Source organism: Oxyura jamaicensis, chromosome Z (genome assembly GCF_011077185.1).
Source record: "Oxyura jamaicensis isolate SHBP4307 breed ruddy duck chromosome Z, BPBGC_Ojam_1.0, whole genome shotgun sequence".
Classification (NCBI taxonomy): domain Eukaryota; kingdom Metazoa; phylum Chordata; class Aves; order Anseriformes; family Anatidae; genus Oxyura; species Oxyura jamaicensis.
This window is the reverse complement of record NC_048926.1, coordinates 68,291,341-68,311,486: the sequence shown is the minus strand read 5'-3', so window position 1 is coordinate 68,311,486 and position 20,146 is coordinate 68,291,341. Positions and strand designations below refer to the sequence as shown.

Genomic DNA, 20,146 nt, shown 5'->3' with positions numbered 1-20,146 from the left:
GTGAGGCAGATGGAGAGGACCACACATTCCTCCTGGTCAACTGGAGGCAGCCAAAAGACTCAGGTGTCCCTGTATTCCTTCTAGTGTTAAGGCCTGCCACGAGCCAGGCTGCAGCTGGCTTCACACCACGCTGAGAGCTCCTGCCTGGAGCACACTCAGCCCTGGAAGGCACAGTGCTGCCAGGGTCCAGCCAAACCATGGATGGCTCTGCTCAAATCTCAACAGAGAGGAGAGGCACCTCCCAGAATTTGCCAGTTGGGCAGAAGACACACCTTGTGTTCCCATGGGCTCCCACAGGAACTGAAATGAACTGGAGAGGAGACTCCACACTCCCACATCTCATTTCATTGTCCCAGTCTGAGCCCCATGGGAAGATGTCCTCCAGCTCCCAGGCCTTCCTCGGGCCCCACAGTCACCTGGAGAGCGTGGCGTAACTCAGTGGCTGCAATGTTAAACGAGTACTTTCCTGGCAAGTTAGCCTCTGATGTGTTCAAAGAGCAGGTTCCCCTCCTAACCAGCTAAGCAGCTTCAAGTATCAGTGAGAGACTGTTCTTGGCTTATGCTTTTTTCTGGGGATTTTACATGTACAGAAAGATCTCTTTCAAGCCTCCATCAGAAAAGGTGGAAAAGCCCTGCCTGGCTGTGTCACTTGCACCATGTCAACTTCTGTCAGGGTGCTGTTACTGTTGCTTCCTACAGATCTCCAGCTGCATTCCTGCATTGCACAGGACAGGGTGGGCAGGAGGGGGAGAAGTACAGGACAGGATGAAACTCATCTAACACCTACAACATCACAAAGCCCGGGTCAATCCCCAAATGGTCCTGTATCTACAGCCTTGCTTCCTGGGGCAGATGAACTCCACCTGTAATCACCTGTACTGTCTCCATCTCTTACCGACAGTTGCTTTTGGAGACTTTCTGCAAGGTGAGGAGAGGAGTGACGAAGAACTCTGTTTCTGCTAAATCTCTTCTTCCTCTTCACTGACAACTTCCTGCAGGTCCTGAGGCCCCTGCTCTGCTCTCTCTTTGACATAGGCTGCCTTGATCTGTTCCAGCTCGCACAGCTCTGTCTCTAGCTCTTCCCTGTGCATTGTCCGCCGGTTCCGGAGCAGCTTCATGGGGAAGGGGTTTAAGTCATTGAAGGCAATGTTCATCAGCTTCCTGCAACAGAAAAGAGGCCTGGTGACCCCAGTTACTGGATAAGATGGTAACAGATACCCAAGAGTTCTAAGAGCAGGAGGTTTCCCAGACCCTCTGCTGCAGATTGCACTTGGCTGCCCCAGGAGGCTTCAGAGAGCACAGCCTCATATTTCAGCTCTGAGCTCAACAGTCACCAAGCAGCAGAACTGTAATTGAATCACAGGCGACTGCTTCTAACACAAACACCAGCCCAGGCATATCTTTTCAGTACCAATATGCAGCAGTAAGCGAGGAGCTGGGCTACCAGAAGCCAACTCTGACGGCCCTTGGAGTAGGAACAGTCTCTCTGTTCAGCTCTTCTGATTATGTAAATCTTCCTGTCGTGCACATTGTCACCACAGGTGACACAGCAGCTCTGTGCTCCCAAGCACCCCAACTGCTACATCTGAGAGAAACCCAACATGGGACAGAGAAAGTTCCTGCTGCTGACAAAGGAGGTCTGGCCCAGACTTTGTGGTCTGGTCTGCTGCAGCATGCCTTCGCCCTAGCCAAACAGGCTTTAAGTAACAGCATGCAGAAAAAGTCAGAAAAGAGGCACATTGTTCAACGTCCTGTTTACCTGCCATCTCTGTTAACAGGCTGGTCACAACTCTTTTCAGGCTGACCTAAGAGGCAAACAAGCACAGGCCCAGAGCAGGAGGCCGACTATAACCCACAGTCCTACCTGCCATCCACAATCATCCTTGTGAAAAAACGCAGGTACTGGTAAATCTCCACATTGTCATGAATTCTTAGGATTTCCTCCTCATTGTATTTAAAAATTGCGAGAGCGTAGCGGAAAATCACCTGGAAAGTTGAAAGGCATTTCAATTGACAAAGTCTTAGGCAGCTGAGGGATCAGCTTAAAACATGGCTTAAAACATGGGGTGAGGAAGATAACACTGAAGTACATGCTGGTTGCTGGGCTCCTCCTGTACTCTATAGGCTGCTTTAGGGTGGGCCTAAAAAAAGCCCAGAGCTAATCCCAAGGGAATGACCCTCTGTATGCTAATTTACAGCTCCAGAGCACACCAGACCCTCCAAAAGGACCCTACAGGGATCTCACAAGTATTCTCCAGTTCTCCCTACACACTGGTCCAACACAAGACTCACATTCATCTTCTGCTCCCTGCATCTGTCCCCTCTCAGCTATGTCCGAGTTGCAGAGCAGAAGACACAGTGGCCTGTCAGAAAACTGTTTCTAGCAGGACTACATGCTAAAAAATGTCAGGGGCACTGCACACATTATCAGGGGCTAGGTCTGCCTGCAGGCAGCAACTACACAGATGACATCGGATGACCAGGAGGCACCAAGGCACCCCACCAAACAGGGTAGGACAAGAGGCTCAACATCCCATCTCTTTGACACATGTGGACATCCTTCACTCTGCTGTCATGTCACAGAAGTAGTGCAGAAGGAAGGGAGGCCTAGATTCAGGGTTTCACCTTAGTTCCTTCATACAAGAAGGCATCCCACACTCGCAGGAGGATGTCGCTGACCAGGCTGTCCACAAATGCCACCAGAAACCAGTTGAACGTGATGAGTGAGACATCAATCTGATGCTGTTCAAAATGAGCCGTGAGGCGAGGCAGCTTTTCTGCCAGGAAGTCTTTGAAGACTCTCTGATCTACCTGCAGTTGACAAAAAAGAAAACATTGAATTATCTGTTAAAAGCAGTCCTGGTGCTGAAGGAAAGGGACAATGCAGCAGGACGATTGCCCACACATGCCACAGTAATCACTGGTGCAGTCTTCCAGCCTGGGTACGCCCTCGGAAGAGCACAGCATCCTTTGTCCCTCAGTCCTTCAAAATTATTGGGCAGTGTGCTTGTATACTGTACCCAGTGTAAGACATGGAGCTGAAAGAGGGCTGAAATACAAGTACAGATGTGCTCTTCTCACACAGAGGACCATAGTCCTTCCCAATCTCAAAGTTAATAAGGAAAATGCTGCCACATCTTTCCACGTTGGTCTTACTGACATTTTCTGTAATGTTATGAGTGTCCTGTTGATGGGGACTAAAAGCATGCCCAGGTCTGAATGACAGCATATGGCCCATGTGCAGACTAAATACCTAAGATACCTCTCTGCCTTCACAAGCAGGAGCTGATCTTCTCACTTAGCTTCTCTTTCTGGGCTCACTACTGTCTGTGCTTTGCTTCTGGTTGCATGAGCCAAGACACAGAAACACAGTCAGCAAGATCCTTGACTCAAGTTTATAAAGGCTTCATCTCAAGGAAGTTATGATTTTGTGAGAGGAAGTGCTACAGAGCAAGAACAGAGTTAGGTCCTTCCCTATAGCACAACATACTACTGCCCCAGCTCTGTCAGCCCAGTTAGCTTAGAGCCTGTAGTACAACCCAGACAAGGTGATATGCTTTGGTCTTTAAAACCCACAAGAACTAAATTTTAATTTTCTCAGCCAGCTTTCACTTTATCAAGCCAATCCACAAAGCATCACCCTAGACCTTCCTTTTCACTTCCTTCTTGGATAGACTTTCAAAGGCCAAACGTGAGCCCAGGAAGTCTTATGAAACAAAAGGCTCACTCAGCTGATGGTCTTTTATCACCAAATGTAGGGGAGCCTCTGTGTCCTCCAGCCTGCCGTTTTTTCCCTAGCAATCACTGGGTTGAGTGTCAAGTGCTGTCTATTAAATCTCACTGCTAACCCTACCTGCTCCAGATCACTACAGCATAGACATTTTCTTGCCTGCACAGTGATTTGGCTGCTTCCCAAGTCTCTGTGGGCTGGCCTCTTCACCAGCACACCAATGTCCCAGTAAACATCAGTCAATTCAGTGGCACAGTCACTCACTCTCTACTACTGATGCCTGCAGCCTCCTCTATTGCGAGCCCACAGCAGAAGCCCTTTTCTCTATGAAAATACCACACACAATAACAAGACCAAGGTCACGGCCAGGCGCACCAGACTGGGCACTGCTGGGTGTGGGTGCTATGGTCACACTATTACAGTTCCACCAAACTAAATGGAATTTATCCTGGCTCTGTGCCCATCTGGGAGGACACCGTACATCCGATACAAGACAACACACCTTGAAAACCTTGAAATCCAGGGACTTTGAACCAGGAGGATGAGTTACTTATAAAACTTTTTATATATCAAATGGCCACAGGGCTTTTGATATGCAGGGAAAAAAAAAAAAAAGGAAAAAAAAAAAAAAAAAAAAGAAAACTGATATGTAGCCCCAAAGCCAGAATTAACACTGCATTTGATCACGAACTGAAGCAGAGTGAATATAAAAATAACAGTATATAAAAATACCAGAAACACAGGGCACTCCAAAAGATAGGGTGAGGTTTCTAAAGAAAAATGTGATGGGCTCCAGAATGGCATTTTCTTTCTGTTTGGTCCTACATGGGTCAGAGTTTGCCACTTCACTTTTTCACTTTTACTGGGCCCTCCTTACAATAAATAACAGTACACTTAATGGACACCTTTCTTCTGACTAACCTGACCTCCAGGTTATTATTCAGGAGTAGTACTCAGTTTCTTAACCACTCTGTATCTCTGTAATGGAAGGAACTGAAAGGTGATGTCAGCTGTCCTGTGAGAAATCAAACACATTGCAGGCTCACAGAATCATAGACTTGTAAAAGGGTTTGGGTTGGAAGGGACCTTAAAGACCATCCAGTTCCAACTGTGAGAGACAAAGTTGTGTTTTTGCAATAGAAGGTGCTTTTGCAGTGGAAAATTCCACTAACCTTGCATATTCAGAAGTGCGTGTGCAGCATAGCAGTGGGGAGTATGTTAAGTGGTTAAGGGGAAGGTCCCACTGTCCCAAAATAAGGAGTACAGCTAAGAAAAACAGGATAAGCAGTACAAAATCAGTAAAAACAAAAATCATGGGCCCTCTAGTCAGGAGAGAAGAAGGGGAAGGAAAGGGAAAGGAGAAATAAATGGTTGGACAAATAAAATTGTACTATATGGTATAGTACAGTATACTAAAATTGTAATATATGGTACAGAAGTGCATCGAGTAGGTTGTGAACCTGTAGTCCTCAGCCAATGAGGAAATGGGAGAAATCAGTTGTCAGGTAATAGGGAATACAGGGTTATGATAAATTTTTACTGTGCACTCCTGCTTGCAAGACACCCGCCATTGCAATCGTGAATAAAATAGCTTCACAGAAGATCCTGTCTGAAGAAAATTATTGAGATTTTTCTCACACAACATGGGCAGGGAAACCTCCCAACAGACCAGGTTGTCCAAAGCCCCATCCAGCCTGGCTTTGGGCACTGCCAGGGATGGGGCAACCACAGCTTCTCTGGGAAACCTGTGCCAGTGCCTCACCACCTTCACAGTGAAGAATTTCTTCTGAATATCTAACCTACATCTCCCCTCTTTTGGTTTAAAGCCATTACTTCTTGTCCGGTCACTGCGCTCCCTGACACAGAGTCCCTCCCCACCTTTCCTGTAGGCCCCTTTAGGTACTGGAAGACTGCAGTCAGGTCTCCCCAGAGCCTTCTCTTCTCCATGCTGAACAACCCCAGCTCCTTCAGCCTGTCTTCACAGGAGAGGTGCTCCATGCACTCCATCTGTTCATTGACATAGAGGGTGATGCCCCCTTCTGGTCTCCCCTGCCTGCCTTCCCTAAAGAGCCTGAGTCCTTCCATTCCAACACCCTAGCCATGGGACCCATCCCACATCTCCATAATGCCAAAGAGGTCACAGCCCTGCAGGTGTGCACACATCTCTAGCTCCTCTTGTTTACTCCCCATGCTACATGTGTTAGCATACAGACATTTAAGCTAGGCCCTGATGAAGCTGACTTACTGGCTGGAGTGGCTGGGATTCCTTTGTGCTGCCCTTCATGTGCTCTCCTGCTGACCCATGACCCTTCTCCAGGCTCCGGGTATCAAACTGGGAGGAGCACGATGGATTGAGGTTCCCCTCCTCTTCAGACTGCTTCTGGCTGCATCGCTGGTGCCCATGTGAAACAAGTCAACAGATGGCTTTTAAACCTCTACTGTAAATCATCGCATCAGTGTAAAAGCCCGGCTCACCTGTGATGTTATCAGTGTGTCACTGTAGTAGTCTGCTGGCATTAGGTTCTCCACAATGTGGACGAGGCACCAGAAAGCACTTTCCTCATCTTCCAGGACCAGGAGGGCAACAGCTGCCAATCTGTGATGGACAAGACACAGTGAGGCAATGCAGCACTGCAGGATGAGACATAGGTCAGCACAGGTAAAGGGGAATCCAAGAATCCAAGAATCTCTAGCTCCTTGAGAATCCAAAACATCAGGTGTAGGAGGACAGTTGGTCAGACAGTGATCTGTTCTGTGGGTTTCTGAAGAAGCCAAGGGGTTGTGATTTTCTTTCCTGTGTGTCTCTGTCAGCAAACATGAAGCATCAAATATAGAGCTGCTGTGACAAAATGAGACTCCCCAGCTAACAGGATGTTCTGCAGACCCTCACAGTTAGCAAAGTGTGCTGATTATGGCTATTTCAGTGTGGGAAATGGCTCACATGTAGATACTCCATATTATGTGACATGGCTCACCTCCCGCTCCTATCCATCCTCCCTAACCCTCTTCAGTTCTGACTTACCCCGTTTTAGCCAGATGGGAAACGTTCAAGGCCAGGCTGGATGAGGTTTTGAGTAAACTGATCTTCTGGAAGATGTCCCTGCCCATGGAAGGAGGGATGGACTAGATGATCTTAAGGGTCCCATCCAACCTAAATCATTTTATAATATCTAGGGATATTATCTAATCTCATCTAATATCAAGGGATCTCTAGCATGGAAAGTGTCTTTCTGAAGACCATCCAAAGAGCAATAGGAATAGCTTACACAGACTTTCCTCATGTGTGAAGATCCAACCAGAAATTCCCTTCTTGCAGCTATTGTCTGATGTCCTTCTTCCTCAGATGCACAATTCTAAGAAATCTATTTTTATCTTTTCTGTAGCCATAATTTGGTAAGTAAAAGAAGTGGAAGATCCCGAGCCTTCTCTTCACCAGACAGAACAAGCCCAATTTTATCAGCTCCTCCTTAGATGTCATGTGCCCCAACCCCCTCAGTCCTAACGCTTCCCATTTCCTTCAACTCTTCTCAGAAAAAGGGAACAAGAGGGCGTTCTGCTGAGCACATTACAAGTTGGAAATTAGTCCTAGCCTCCTGCTGTTATTTTGGGACTGCCTCACTCTGTCTCCCATAGCTGTTCCTTCCTATTCTGGAGCTATGGAGAAACCAAACAAGTGCATCCTGCTGCTTGCTACATCCCAGCAACAACTCTGGCTGGAAAAAAGACAACACATGCAGAACTCTGCAGGAAAATACCTAGAGCCAGTACAGATCTAGAGAGAGACATGGGCCTGAGACTGCATGAATCACAGCTTAGAGTAAGTGCCTACACCTTCTCAGTGCTCTCCCACAAAGAAGCAGCATACCTTGTTCCTCACCTGTTCAATCCCTGGCAGTACCCAATAGCAGGATTGTGCCAGGAGAATGCCAGCAGCACCTTCCGGAGCTTGGGGATGAGCTGGGAGGTGGGAGAGGAGAAATATTTGTTGTTGGTCAGTGTCCGGGGCAGGTCAAGCTCAATTTGCCGGCAGGCAGGATGCTCAGTGCTCTTGCTCTGTCTCAACAGCCGCTGGTAGTGGTCCGGCAGACGGCTGCAGTGCCGGCTGACGATCCACCTCCAGACCCGCTGCCGATGCTCCACAGGAATGCCGCTTCGAATGAGGCTTTTCAGCTCTGCAGAGGGGCTCAGCTCTCCTACACTGTTCCACCTGTCGCGGAGGGGCTTCTCCACCACCTCCTGGCTCCGCAGGTTGTTGGACTTTATCTCCAGGGCTTGGATTTTGGCCAGAAGTTTCCAGTCCTCGACTTCATAGTCAGGCACAGTCATAAACCCGTACTCATCATACTCACTGGAAGGGCACAAGGCAGAGGTTACTTCAAAGGCCAGTTCCTGTGTCAAGGCCACCCAGTGCCAGGTTCCTGTCACCAGAGCACAGGCACTCCTCCTTTGCTTTTCTGGCAGCTAGGTGGAAGAGCCTGCTGTCTGAGGGCCATGAAGGCAGAGGGGAGCCTGCAGCAACAGCACAGGCATATGAACTCAGGTGTGGCTTTGCTCTGAGCTACAGCCTGACCCCATCAGACCTCTCTCACCCTGTCTGATCTCCTTCCCACATCTTGCTTAACCTGCGTACCTTCTCCCTGCCATGCCCTAGTACAGAGGGAGTTCTTCAGGGAGAGACTGCAAAGGCTTCAGGGCATCAGAACAAAGAACAGAGATCCACAGTCCTTTCAGATGTCTCCCTGTGCACAATGCAAATCTCCTACTAATCAGAAAACCCCAAGAGTGCTGATAGTAAGGCTTGTTGAAGGTTTGTGCATCATCCCTGGTAAGTGATGACACTACATGAGAGAACAGCACAAAACCATGCCAGGGGAGATTCAGACTGGGCATGAGGAAACATTCCTGTACTGTGAGGACGGTTAAACACTGGAACAGGCTTCCTAGTGAGGTGGCTGGTGCCCCATACCTGTCAGTGTTCAAGAGTTATTTGAACAATGCCCTCAAAAAGAAGCCTTAACTTTTATTTGGCCCTGAAGAGGTCAAGACAGGTGGACTTGATGATCTTTGAAGGTCCCTTCCAACTGAATTATTATGTTCTGTTCTAGTCAGTCCGCATGCTGGGATACCTGCAAGGTATCATATTCTTGGTATTGGAGTCTCAGCTCCAAAGCTGCCTGGCAAAGCTGACAGTTTGTTCAACCAAATGTAACAGAATCTGCTACAAAACTGGGGCACTTCAAAAAAGCTCCATTTCCTACAAAAGAAACTGCCCTCCTACAACAATATGCTGCTAATAGATGTCCATTGCTTCCACATCATCAAACCAAATGAGCTTTTTCTACCTCTCCTCACAGGTCTTGGCTCCAAGTCCATGCTGTAGAGCTGCCCCCAGATCTTTCTTGCCTGCACATTCCCCTCCAATGTTGGACTCCTGTGAAGGTCCCCGTGCTCTTGCCTATTACCTCACAGGGTTCAGGTTCAGACCTTCTGCTCCTTCCTTGACATCCCACTGGAGTGCTTCCTGGATGAGGTTCCTCACCAGCTCAGCATCGGAGCTGGGCAGGCCAGGCACAGTCTCCTGCAGCTTCCGCAAGACCGTCAGGTATTTGCTCTCCATCTGGCAGTTTCGGGCTTGCAGGCAGGCACACTGATGGGAAAACAAGAGGGAATGAGCTGGCTCACTGATGTTCTTCCTTTATTGCCTCCACTCTCTACTGGTCTTGTCCACACATCGAGCAAAGACTCCTGAACAACAAGGCCTCAAAGAACACATCCAGAAGTTTTCTACAGCCATGGAAATTGCAGCCAGGAATGGACCACTGTGGTCAATGAACAAGCACAAGCCACATTAGCAAGCACACAACATAAGTTGCTTTTTGAGGCTTTTTGAGTGAGAGACCTAATACAGCATCACCCACTTACTTCATGAACTGCCTGGGATATGGGTGGCCATATGCCAGGCAGCTCAGCTCAGAGACACCGCTGCCGCAGAGTTCTCCGCAGGCTTTTCCCCTGCTTCTTAGACAGGTTCTCTACCCCAAACTGAGGTGTACCCTGACAAAATACACCACTCAAGGGACTGAGCTGGGACCATGCGATTTTCAGAACACACAGCAGCACCACAGACAAGGTGAACACATGCCCCACAGCAACCCCAGTCCCATCACACTGCTGAAAGTTTCTCAAGCACAGGAAGCTCAACTGAGTTCAAACAGAGCAAGACAGTCCCTGCTGCCATCATACTCCAGGGCACGGAGACAGAGAGAGCGAGCGAGCAAGAGAGAGAAATGAGGATTGTTATCAATTGTTATTTTTATTGTGATTGTTAACTCACAACTGAGGAACTAAGGCCACAAAGGTGACAAGACTCACCCAATTAGTGTTTCACAGGAACCACAGTGAAGATTCCTGCTCAGTGGGAAGCAGCAGTTGAAAACAAAACAAAAAGAAATCATAGAAAGAATTAGGCTGCATATAGAGGGGACAGAAATGAGTGCAGGATACTGTCATGCTACCACTCTAATCATCCTTTTGCCTCAAATTGAGCCTATCAGTCTAACCCCTTCTGAAGGTTACAGCGGTCACAGGATCACAGAAGGGCAGTAAGCTGAGGCAGACAGCATTTCAAAAGACTAAGAAGCAAACAGATATAAGCATGACAATTAACAGCCCAAAGGCAGCTGTTTGCCCTGTACTAGAATCCAAGACTGTGGAGACATCCCTTGAAACCCAGGAAGGAAAACTCAGAGAACAAACGCCAGACTCAGGAATTGGTTCAGAACTAGCAGTTGGTTACACAAGTCTGAGAGTAACCAGCTTATGCAATAATAATCAAGCTTAAGGAAACGAACTCTGAACTAGCTGCAGGATCTGAGAGTACTGACACCTGACAGTGCCAGGCCTCCTAGAGAAATCAAAACTGGATGGAGCCAGTGTGTAGTCAGCCTGCCAGCTCTCAGGAAACTTTTCTCATTCCCTGGGCATGCTGTAATTTCTTTATTTGTTTCCAAAAGCATAGCTGAAATGCAGAAATCTGGGTTAGATTTCAGCATCCCTAAGAATGAGTTTTGCAAGTATTTGACTGAAAAAAATAAAATTATAATACCTAATTTGGGAACAACACAAAGCAGAGAAAACAGTATGCTAGAAAAAATGTTAGGAAGAAAGCTTCTTCCTGGTGTGTTCTGTATCAATATCCATTCCAGTGTCTTCTTTGGAAAGAAATACAAAAAAGCTCTCCCCAGGAAAAAAGAGTTACTTTGCCTCACCTTCATCAGAAGAGCTTTTTCATTCTCAGCAGCACTTGTCCACAGCCGAGTAACCTGGTGGATCTCTGAGTTGAGAAACTGGTTCTGGGTTTTGTATGCATCAATATCATCCTGCCACAAAGCAAAACAGTCACACAGGGACAGTTTTTGAGCATCCCACAAGGGAACTGAGGTGTGGAGTGTGTTAGGGACAAGAAAATATCTCAAAAATATCATGTTCTGGGAAGAAGACAGGACTTCCCAGGACAAATACTACCTACAAAGGAAATCAAGGCACAACACTAAATAGAAATGTCATACATAGACACCTGGAAAATGCTAAGTGCACTGTATGTATATGCTTAGAAAACACAGAGAAACTCCTAAATAAGATTAAAAATATAGATGTTTTGTACTTTAAAAACAAACAAACAAACAAACAAACAAAAAACAGATACAGATCTTAGCCCCATGGCTGGCAGCAAAACACTCTCCCACAACAAAGTAAGTGACTCTTCTATAAATCCTCCGCCAGAGGCTAACAGTTCATTATAACAGTGCAAATGGTGACAATACAACAGGCTGGATTTGAAAAAAACAGGATGTGTCAGGAAACTGTTGGCAAGAGTGAAACATACATTAACAGAGCCAGTAAAGAGCTAGTGAGACTGCAGCAAGTGAAACAGAAGAGTGAACAAAGAGGTGAGCACTCAACAGCAACATGAAGTCAAAGAAAACAGACAGTGGGCTGAAGCTGAAACTAACCAGGATGCTTTTAAAAACCCCATTAGTTCCACATAAGCCCATCCCGTCTCTGATGTGAAGACAGACAAAACATCTAGAGGAACATGTTCTCTGGTTTCCCCAAGGAACACCCTCCCACTGAACCAGAGGGTAGAGAAATGGGAGCTCCCAAATGACCTGTGCCATCTCCACACACCTTCAGATGTTCAATCTCCTCCTGCTGCTTATACAACGTCTCTGCAGTGATTGTGTTGGCTTCTTGCAGGGGATCAGAGAGCTCTCGGGCCATCTGCTCTGTCAAGGCCATGATGACTTCTTGTTTGGCGTGGTTCTTCTCCATCAGATGCTGCACGTGCTCTTTGAGCTCCTGAATGTGGCTGTCTCTCAGAGCAAGCATCTGCTCAAGTTCCTTCTTTTCCTTCTCAAGAGCTTCCAGGCGACTGGAGAGATCAGCAATTTGTCTCACTTTGTGGCGCACCAGCTCCAGTCTGTCCTTATCTTCTGCTGCAGTGAGATACATGCTAGATACTCGCTTCTCCTGCTGGGCTGCCTCCAGGGCTTTGTGAAGAAGTTTAACCAGCTCCTGGAAAAGGAATGCAAAGCCATCACATCACAGTGCTGCCCAGGATACTGGCAGCATGGAGAATACAAACCCCACCAGAAGCGAGTGAAGAGCGAAAGATTCTCAGGATCTCAAAACCAACTCCTTTCAGAAGCAAAAGTGAATGCAGCAAGCTTGACATCACAGCATCCCCCTAGCAGAGGAGCTCTGTTCTCAGAGTTAGGCCTGAAAGGTCTTTGCAGCAGACTGCAAGCAACTTGGCTTTAGGTGCATTGTTAGTAAGAGACGTGCTGCTTACGCTGCCTGCATTCTGGGTTTCAACAAGCCATCCTTTTTGGGAGACGCAGCAGAAAACCAGAGTAGCTGGAGGCCTGGTCAGTAGTGTGGTAAAATGTAAGAGAGGGAAATAATGCAGTATACATCTCTCTCTGCTGCCAGATAGAAATTTATGTATTAATTTCGACCTGCCCTGTACCAGAGTCCTCCCTCACTCCATCCCACACAAAGGCACAAAAGCTTGCCCCAGCACCGTGCTGCTGATTCAGGCTCCGCTGTCTCAGATATTTAAGGAGTCAAATCAAGGATGTAACTTGACCTGGGAACCTGGCTCTGCTGCCTCTTCTGCTGGAATAGCTACCAGCATCATTACAGGGGAGCCTAGTATTGCTCCGTGCATGTGGAGAAGAGTATCACTCAGGAGAGACAGCCCTTGCAGTGACCCATGCACTGGGCTTCTCCAATCAAGTCATCTCTTAATAGTGGATCACTGTTCAAAAAAGTGTGACCTGTAAAAAGCACAACTCAGCCCTGCAGTTCCTGCCAGCATCATGGTACCTTATCCAGGACTGTACTTCATGTATCTGTTGAGCAACAGACACACCAGCATGACTGATATCTGCAGAACACACTTGGATTTGTTCTACCTCCCTTTTCCAGCCTATCTACTAGATGTACTTCCTAGCAATGGCTGCAGGACATCCCTTTTACCCTTGTGCTGGGCACAGTCAGGCTACATACAAAGGCGTAACACAAGGATCTTGAGCTGAGTGCCTGCTGAGCACTTCTCAGCCTAACACCAAGTCCAAGGGAGTTCCCGTGACCAGTTTCAGGGTCCTGCCCTAAAAAGTAGCAGACTCTTCATCACTCTCACCTTCTGTGACTTGACTTCCTCCGTGAGCGTCAGGATCTGTTGCTGTAGCACACTCACTTTATCCATTGAGCTCCTCTCCCTGGACAGCTCTTCAGCCAAGCCTAGGAAGCCACTGTTCATCCACTTGGCTTTCCTGACCCAGTTCACCCTAGACTCCAGCCTCCCATCCTCCGGGATCTCCTCCTTAACTGAAGGGAAACAGAATTAATTTACACAGAACAGGGTTGCTGCTATGGATTCCCGCATCTTGCTACTGGGGGACTCACAACAGCTCCACCCAGAAGACTGACACACAGGACAAGAAAAATCGATCTGCTGGGATCCACAGGGTTGAAGCACAGACAGTAGGGATCAACCACAGGTACGTCCAAAATAAACAAAGCCACGGTGCTTTATGGTACCTGCTAGCTCTCCTTGCACCCTACCCACCCTGCACACAGCAAATGCAAGTTAGCATCTGTGGAGAGCACAGTTAGCATCTGTGGAGTCTAAACTCCATAGCCCCACCACATGTTTGGGAAGAAAAGGGTTGAAAGGAATGTGGTTGTGCAGCAGTTTAACTTCCAACTCAAAGAAATACTAGTATGGACTGGCATCGTGGATGATATTTTTGCCTCTGCGGAAGACTCCAGAAGTAGGAGATAGGCAGATTCAGCTTGAAGCCGAGCAAAAAGTGTCGTTCTTGTGCTAGCAGCACTGGAAGGAACCTGAGACAATGTGAGCAAGTTTTCATGTCCCAGAACTATTTGCCACTCTGTCCTTCCCTTTCCTGCTAAGTCTGACTCCCTGGTAAATGGTGTCATACTCGACCGGCTCACACAGTTCAGTAACAGGCACCTGCACACCCTGCCTCCACTTCTGCCTCTTGCTCCTCATCCAGGCTCTCAGGGTGCTCCTGGAATTCACCGAAATTAAAGATATTCCCATTGTTCCCCCGGGGTTGCTTGGAGACACACATATTGTAGACAGTGTTTCTGAAACAGGAAGAGATCAAAACAGCCTTGTGAATAGAAGTCATGAACACTGCAGCCAGTGCATATGCAAACTAGTCAGTGCCTCACCCCTCGTCATATCTCACACTTACATCCTACCCCTCCTCCAAGAACATGTCTCCACCATGTGCTAAAAAAAATGAACTGTCCATGGCAGCAGTGGATCTAAGGGGAGCAAGGGTGGAACTGGCAGGTATTAGGAAGGTGCCCCAGTATTGGTACCAGCACAGCAGTGTCAGTCAGGTGGGGATCTTCCCCCGTGTCCTTGAGCCCTGTATGTAAAGGCATCAGGCTGGAGAGAAGGATAAAAGCCAACAGTAGAGCAACCATACTCATTCCCTCCCTTCCTTCTCTCACTCTTCCCTCCCACACTTTCCTTAGCTCACTGCAGAAACCCCCAGGTGCCAACAGAAGCTCAATTCACTACAGCACAGCCAAAACTGCCACAATGATCACAGCTGAAACTAACGCTGGTCCTGTGCTTTGCTCATTTAATGCCCTTGCCACAACAGACTTGATAGCCTTTGATACAGTAAAGTTTCAGGAAGAAAATTGCAATCAGACCCAGAACCAGTCCTAAAAAGACTGTTACAGCTGCTGCTTTCAGATTTTGCCAGGAGAGCTAGGAGATGACTCTACGGGACCAAGCAGAACCAGCAACCTGCTGGTGTTTTCTGTAAAACCTATACAAGAAAGCGAGGCACTTGCCTATCTCTATCTCACACTACCCTGTGTTTTTCCCATGAAACAGGAGTAATTGAGGGATCTGATGGGCTTGGCTGAAATCAGACACACTACACTCATGAAGATCCAGGTCCAGAAGCAACAGAGCCTGCAGAAACATTCACAGATCTAGGGGAGTAATATAATTTGAAGCTGAAAAGAAGCAATTGTTACTCAGGCTAGCAAAGGTAAGGCTGGAGAGAGGTTATGATTACAGTACTTTTAGTTAGAGTGGGGAGGATCAAATGCATAGCCTGCAAAAAGCATAGCTGAGATTGATACTCTTTGGTCTCATGGAAGATATTTCCTCTTAACAGCATCAGATGGTAGCCAGAGTGGTGGTGGTACAAAACTACAGCCAACTTCCCCACCAAAAACATTTGGCAAGTGCCAGGCTACCTACTGCACCTGTAACCACTTGCATGCTTTCAGTTATCTGTAAATAAGTAACTGGGACACTACAGTTAAGGAGACACTGGTAGGGGTTGTTTTGGAGCAACAGTAGCTGCCCAAGGCTTGTAATTTGTAGCCCTGATGGAGCCACACCTTGCAGTGGCAGCGGCTGTGTCAGTGAAGGTCGTGTGACTGACTATTCGCATTCTTGAAACTCAGCCAGGGGCATCAAGCTGTGCAGTGTGAGGGCCATTTTACAGGCTCAAATGCCTTGTGCTTGGAGTTCCTGCTTTGCAGAGTATTCACAGTCCTTTGAAACCACCGGAATGGTTTTCTGTTGCTGGCCTACAGAGTACAGCTCAACCTGCCCACATGCCCTTCCAGGAGTGATGCTCGGATGCACCACGGCAGGCATGCTAACAACCAGCTGCAGAGGAAAGCTAAACCAAGCTGTAGCAAAAACCTAGTGACCAACCAAGACAGCTAAATGACGTGGAATGCACTGGAACAGAGGGATGTGAAAGAGCTTCCAGCAGGAAATTTATTTCTGCATGGAATATCCTCCATAAAGCTGCTTCATGGTTTGCCTGCCCTATGCAAGCGTCTCATTTCACAAAACACCCAACAGGCAAGGAAGGAAAAAAGTAGCAGGCCAGCATGCACTGCAGCTCTTCTTGTGCACTTACTGTATCTCTGTCCAAGGGTGCTTCAGGGAGATGTTCTGCAAAGCAGTAGATGTCTGGGGTGCAGGCAAAGAGGCTGCCTTTAAACCCACCACTTCTGTTGGTGTTTTGACTGGAGGCATAAAGTCCTCAGTGCTGACAACATCTACGTAAAAACAAACCAGAACACAAGAGGCAAGTGAGCAAGACAGATCTGCAGTAGACTTTGGCTCCTTCACTTAACTTAAAAGCCACATTTTCTTACGACTAGACCTTCTGTGCACAACATGCCAGGCAGAACAAAGGCAGCAAAGCATGCTTCCTGTATTTAAGGTCAAATTACAGAAGGTTCCAGGTAGAAGTTCATTATCTACTCAGGGACTACCAAGTGACTTCAACCATCAGTACATGAGAATGACTAACTCTAAGCAATCAACCTTTAACCTCCCAAAGGAATGAGGAACAGAGTTGTTGCTGTTCTTTTCTCCCAACACAGTGTTTGATAGTTTTCATGTGTAGGTAGCATCATTCCAAGCATTGATAGTTAGCAACTGCATTTAAAAACCTGGCCAGTGCCTCTGTCCACTTATAGATGAGGAGCACCATTCATCACTGGAGAGCTGAAAGCAAACGAAGGCCTGACACACGCAACACCTACTTGTTCTGTCAACCAGAGTTTCATTCACAAGCTGGGAGCTGCCCACAGGAAATCTGCTCTGAGCATTGCAAAATTCCCAACGTCTCACTTGTAGCTGCTGCAGCCAGTACATCATTGCCTGCTTGCTGATTGCCTAAGATAACACAGAACAGGAAGGAAGAGGGCAATCTCATCAGCATAAGATCATCAGCATCCTGTAGGGATGATCACTACAGCTCTGACCATGCCTGCAGAAATAAAGGCCAGCTGCATCATGCCTATGCTACAGCCTCTGATTTGGAAGGACTGAATAGATCTGCAGCACGGCCTTTGCAACAGAACCCCAGAGGACAGCTGACCTTATTGTAACCCTTTTTCATTTACTGTGTTCCAAGGCAAGGCAAAAATGTCACAATTCTTTTAACTGGGAATCACCCATGGAGTTCTCTCGATTTAGATTTTCATGGAGATAAGAATCTAACAAAGTTCTTTGCTGGAGGAGCCACTTTATACAAGGAAGCTCATTTCTGTTCAGTAAATTTCAAAGTGGACTGCAGGACTCTTCAATAACTTCAATTCAGCACCCAACTTGACTTTTACTCCTATTCTGTTAAAGAAAAGTCATTTCACAGGTAGTGGAACCCCAGCCTCACAAAAACAGTGCAAACAATTTAGGTCCAAAAGGCAACAGCGCAGGCTGAGGACTAAAGTCAAACTCATGCTGAGGTATGTTGGCAGAGATGTGTCTGTCCCGATGGGGAATGTTCTGTACCAGCCCCCAGAAGAAGATGGTGACCCTTACCTTCAAAGTAAAAACCCTGCTTGGTGTTCTGATCTCAAAAACCCCTTCACCATTTTCCACCTTGCAGTCAAAGCTGGCGCTGGAGAGATCGATAGACCCCAAAGGGTTCACATCCTGTGCAGTTCTGTAGTACAGTAAGTGACATTTATTTTCATCATAAATGAACCAGCGAGACTTCCAAGTCTTGATTGGACCCTTGATGCCCAGTTTATTTAAATAGCCACAGAGTTTTTTTCTGGGTGTTTCTCTGCTGGGTTTCAACTGCACATTTTCTAGTTCTCCAGGAGAGGAAAGCATGACCTTCTCCTTTGATGAGGCTCCACTGCTCCTGTTGTTGTCTGGGTTTGACTCTGCTAGCTTGCCTGGGACTCCAGCAAGGGGCCAAGTTCCACCTTCTGGTCCTTTTTTCATCTCTTTCAGGAGATATACACAGTATCAAACTGAAACAGTAAATTCTCTAGGTAAGTACCCCACAGCAGATCCCAACTATCTCAACCTGCAGATGATGAAAAAATGAAGAATAAGTTCAGGTCTAGCATATGATAACAAACATTCCCTAGCTTTCCAACTACCCAGCCAAGGTCCCAACCTTCTACTTTTAGCCATCACTCTCTCCCTTCCTGTGCTCAGATGACGTCTACGTATCTGTTTTATCTCTTTTCAATTCCTAAACCAGTCCAGACTAGCAGCCAAGAACCAGTACCACAGTCTCTCAGGGGAAAAGTAAGTCTGTGGACATTTCAAATCAATAGCAATACATGGGGGATCCGATGACCCAGACAACAATGTTAAGTATCAGCTGCAGAAAACATGGTTACAAGCTCTGAAGGAACATGTATTCAGGTCAAGAGATTTCAGGTAAGCTTTCCAGTGTGTGTCCAACTGGTACTTTAAATTACAGTGTCTGGAGAAGAAATCCCACCTTATGCAGCAGCATCCTTACACAGTATTTGTGCCAGCTGACGACTGCTGTTAAAAAGCCGGCATATCATGTGCCAGGTCTCCATCCAGCAGGCCTCACCTGATGGATTATGCACAAGAAAAAGACATTCTGTGATCTTTGCAGAATGGACTAGGTAGCTCAGAGGCCAAAGTACCCTGCTGGGTTGCTGGGAGGAATGCAACATGCAAGAGAAAAACAGAAAAATAAGGCTGGAAGGCATTTGTAGAGATTCTTAGTTTAGCCACCCTCTCAGAGAAGGTGCTGACTTCAAAGCTGTACCTCACTAAAATTCATTCATGTAAATTTTGATCTCTTGCAAAGATGGCAACTCTGCTGCATTTCTGGACACTTGTTGGAGAGCTTCACTGTGAGGCCAGTTTGATTTTTTGCCCACAGCTGCACACAACAATGGCCTTTGTATAAAGAAAAATAATACCCCTGAGAATACCTATGAATAATTTGCAAGCTTTTCTGTTTTGTTGTTGTTGTTTTTTGTTTTTTTCTTCCCTTAACTAAAAGCATGGTTTATACCTCAACTAGTGAAAGGACTACTAGAGGCTTCAGTTTAGTTACTATGGTATCTGAAGCAAATATGTAAACAAAGAAATTGATGCAATGTTAAGTCAGTGGAAATCCAATTGCAGACACAAAACCACTGAACACAGCAGCCAGCACCACGACAACAACAGGTCAATGGTGATTAATACCGTGAAGCACAAAGAGGCATTGCCCAAGCTCACACTTTTAGTAACAACTTACCCTCATGACTGAAAGAATACTTACAGGTATTAGTGCTGGCTATACCCCATCGTGTTTACTGCTGCCTCCTGCTGTTCCCTCATTTTTAGAAACGAGTAAACTTTTTTAATAAGTATAGATAATCCTCACTTTTTTTTGAAAGACAGTGAACTTCTTTCAGTCCACTCCCCTGGCAACTACAGATCCTGCTGCTGAAAACATTCACAAGTGCCAGGAACATGCTCCCGTCATGGAGGTGCCACTGCAAGAAAGCTTTTGAAACAACTGGAAACTTCATTTCCGAGCTATTTTTGCCTGGCACAAAGGAATCATTATCAGGAGGAAGAAGCAGTCTCAAATTTCCCTAACAGACCCCGGGGCTTTCATGGTAGTATCAGCGCAGGGACTTGCATTGTCTGAAGACTCCAGCACACTTCTTCCTCCTGCCAGTGTGACACTCCACGGGTCTACACCACAGGTTCAAGCACCCTGTTATAAGAGATCTGGTTAGACCTGCATTGCAAAGTACTCTAGAGGAGATCTCACCTCCTTGAGAGAAGCGGAGCGATGTCCCTGGGAAGCCACAGTCTACTGGCACAGAGCTGTTGCTGCAGGCACTACCAGCCAGGTAACCACAGCCTCCAAAACAGATCCGACAGCAAAAGAGGGGCTTCTCGAGCTTCCCTCTGCTCACTCGCAGTCTGGGAACCGTATGAAAGAGATACTGAGCTGAAAGCAGCTCTGACACTGACTCATCAATGAAAAGGGAAGATCAGTGCGGACCGTGCCCAGATGTTTTTAGAGCTGCGGGTGCCAGCCCTCC

At 47.0% G+C, this 20,146-nt stretch overlaps 1 protein-coding gene across 3 annotated transcripts; it reads right to left on the bottom strand.

Moving 5' to 3' along the window:
- Positions 1-563: 563 nt before the first annotated feature.
- On the bottom strand, positions 564-19,963 carry TBC1D2 (TBC1 domain family member 2). Of its 3 annotated transcripts, none has more exons than XM_035310952.1 (16): positions 19,870-19,963; positions 18,664-18,751; positions 17,643-18,138; positions 16,862-16,994; positions 16,228-16,369; positions 14,271-14,407; positions 13,434-13,621; positions 11,918-12,304; positions 10,999-11,109; positions 9,193-9,377; positions 7,608-8,078; positions 6,206-6,326; positions 2,626-2,811; positions 1,865-1,986; positions 947-1,161; positions 564-916 (listed from the first exon to the last, which is right to left on the bottom strand). In XM_035310952.1, exons 3-15 carry the CDS (start codon positions 18,051-18,053, stop codon positions 960-962), a joined length of 2,796 nt encoding a protein of 931 aa, XP_035166843.1. In that variant the 5' UTR covers positions 18,054-18,138; positions 18,664-18,751; positions 19,870-19,963; the 3' UTR covers positions 564-916; positions 947-959. The 3 variants fall into 3 exon arrangements, with proteins under 3 accessions (XP_035166843.1, XP_035166842.1, XP_035166844.1); XM_035310951.1 differs by lacking the exon at positions 19,870-19,963 and adding an exon at positions 19,345-19,559; XM_035310953.1 differs by lacking the exon at positions 18,664-18,751 and having other exon boundaries at positions 19,870-19,962.
- Between the last annotated feature and the right edge of the window lie 183 nt (positions 19,964-20,146).

Coding starts and splice junctions, on each gene's coding strand:
- TBC1D2 (XM_035310952.1), bottom strand. CDS start 18,053: ATGAAAAAAGGACCAGAAGGTGGAACTTGGCCCCTTGCTGGAGTCCCA. Junction 12,305..13,433: donor AGGAAGTCAAGTCACAGAAG/GTGAGAGTGATG, acceptor TTCCTTTTCCAG/GAGCTGGTTAAACTTCTTCA. Junction 1,162..1,864: donor AGGATGATTGTGGATGGCAG/GTAGGACTGTGG, acceptor TTTCTGTTGCAG/GAAGCTGATGAACATTGCCT.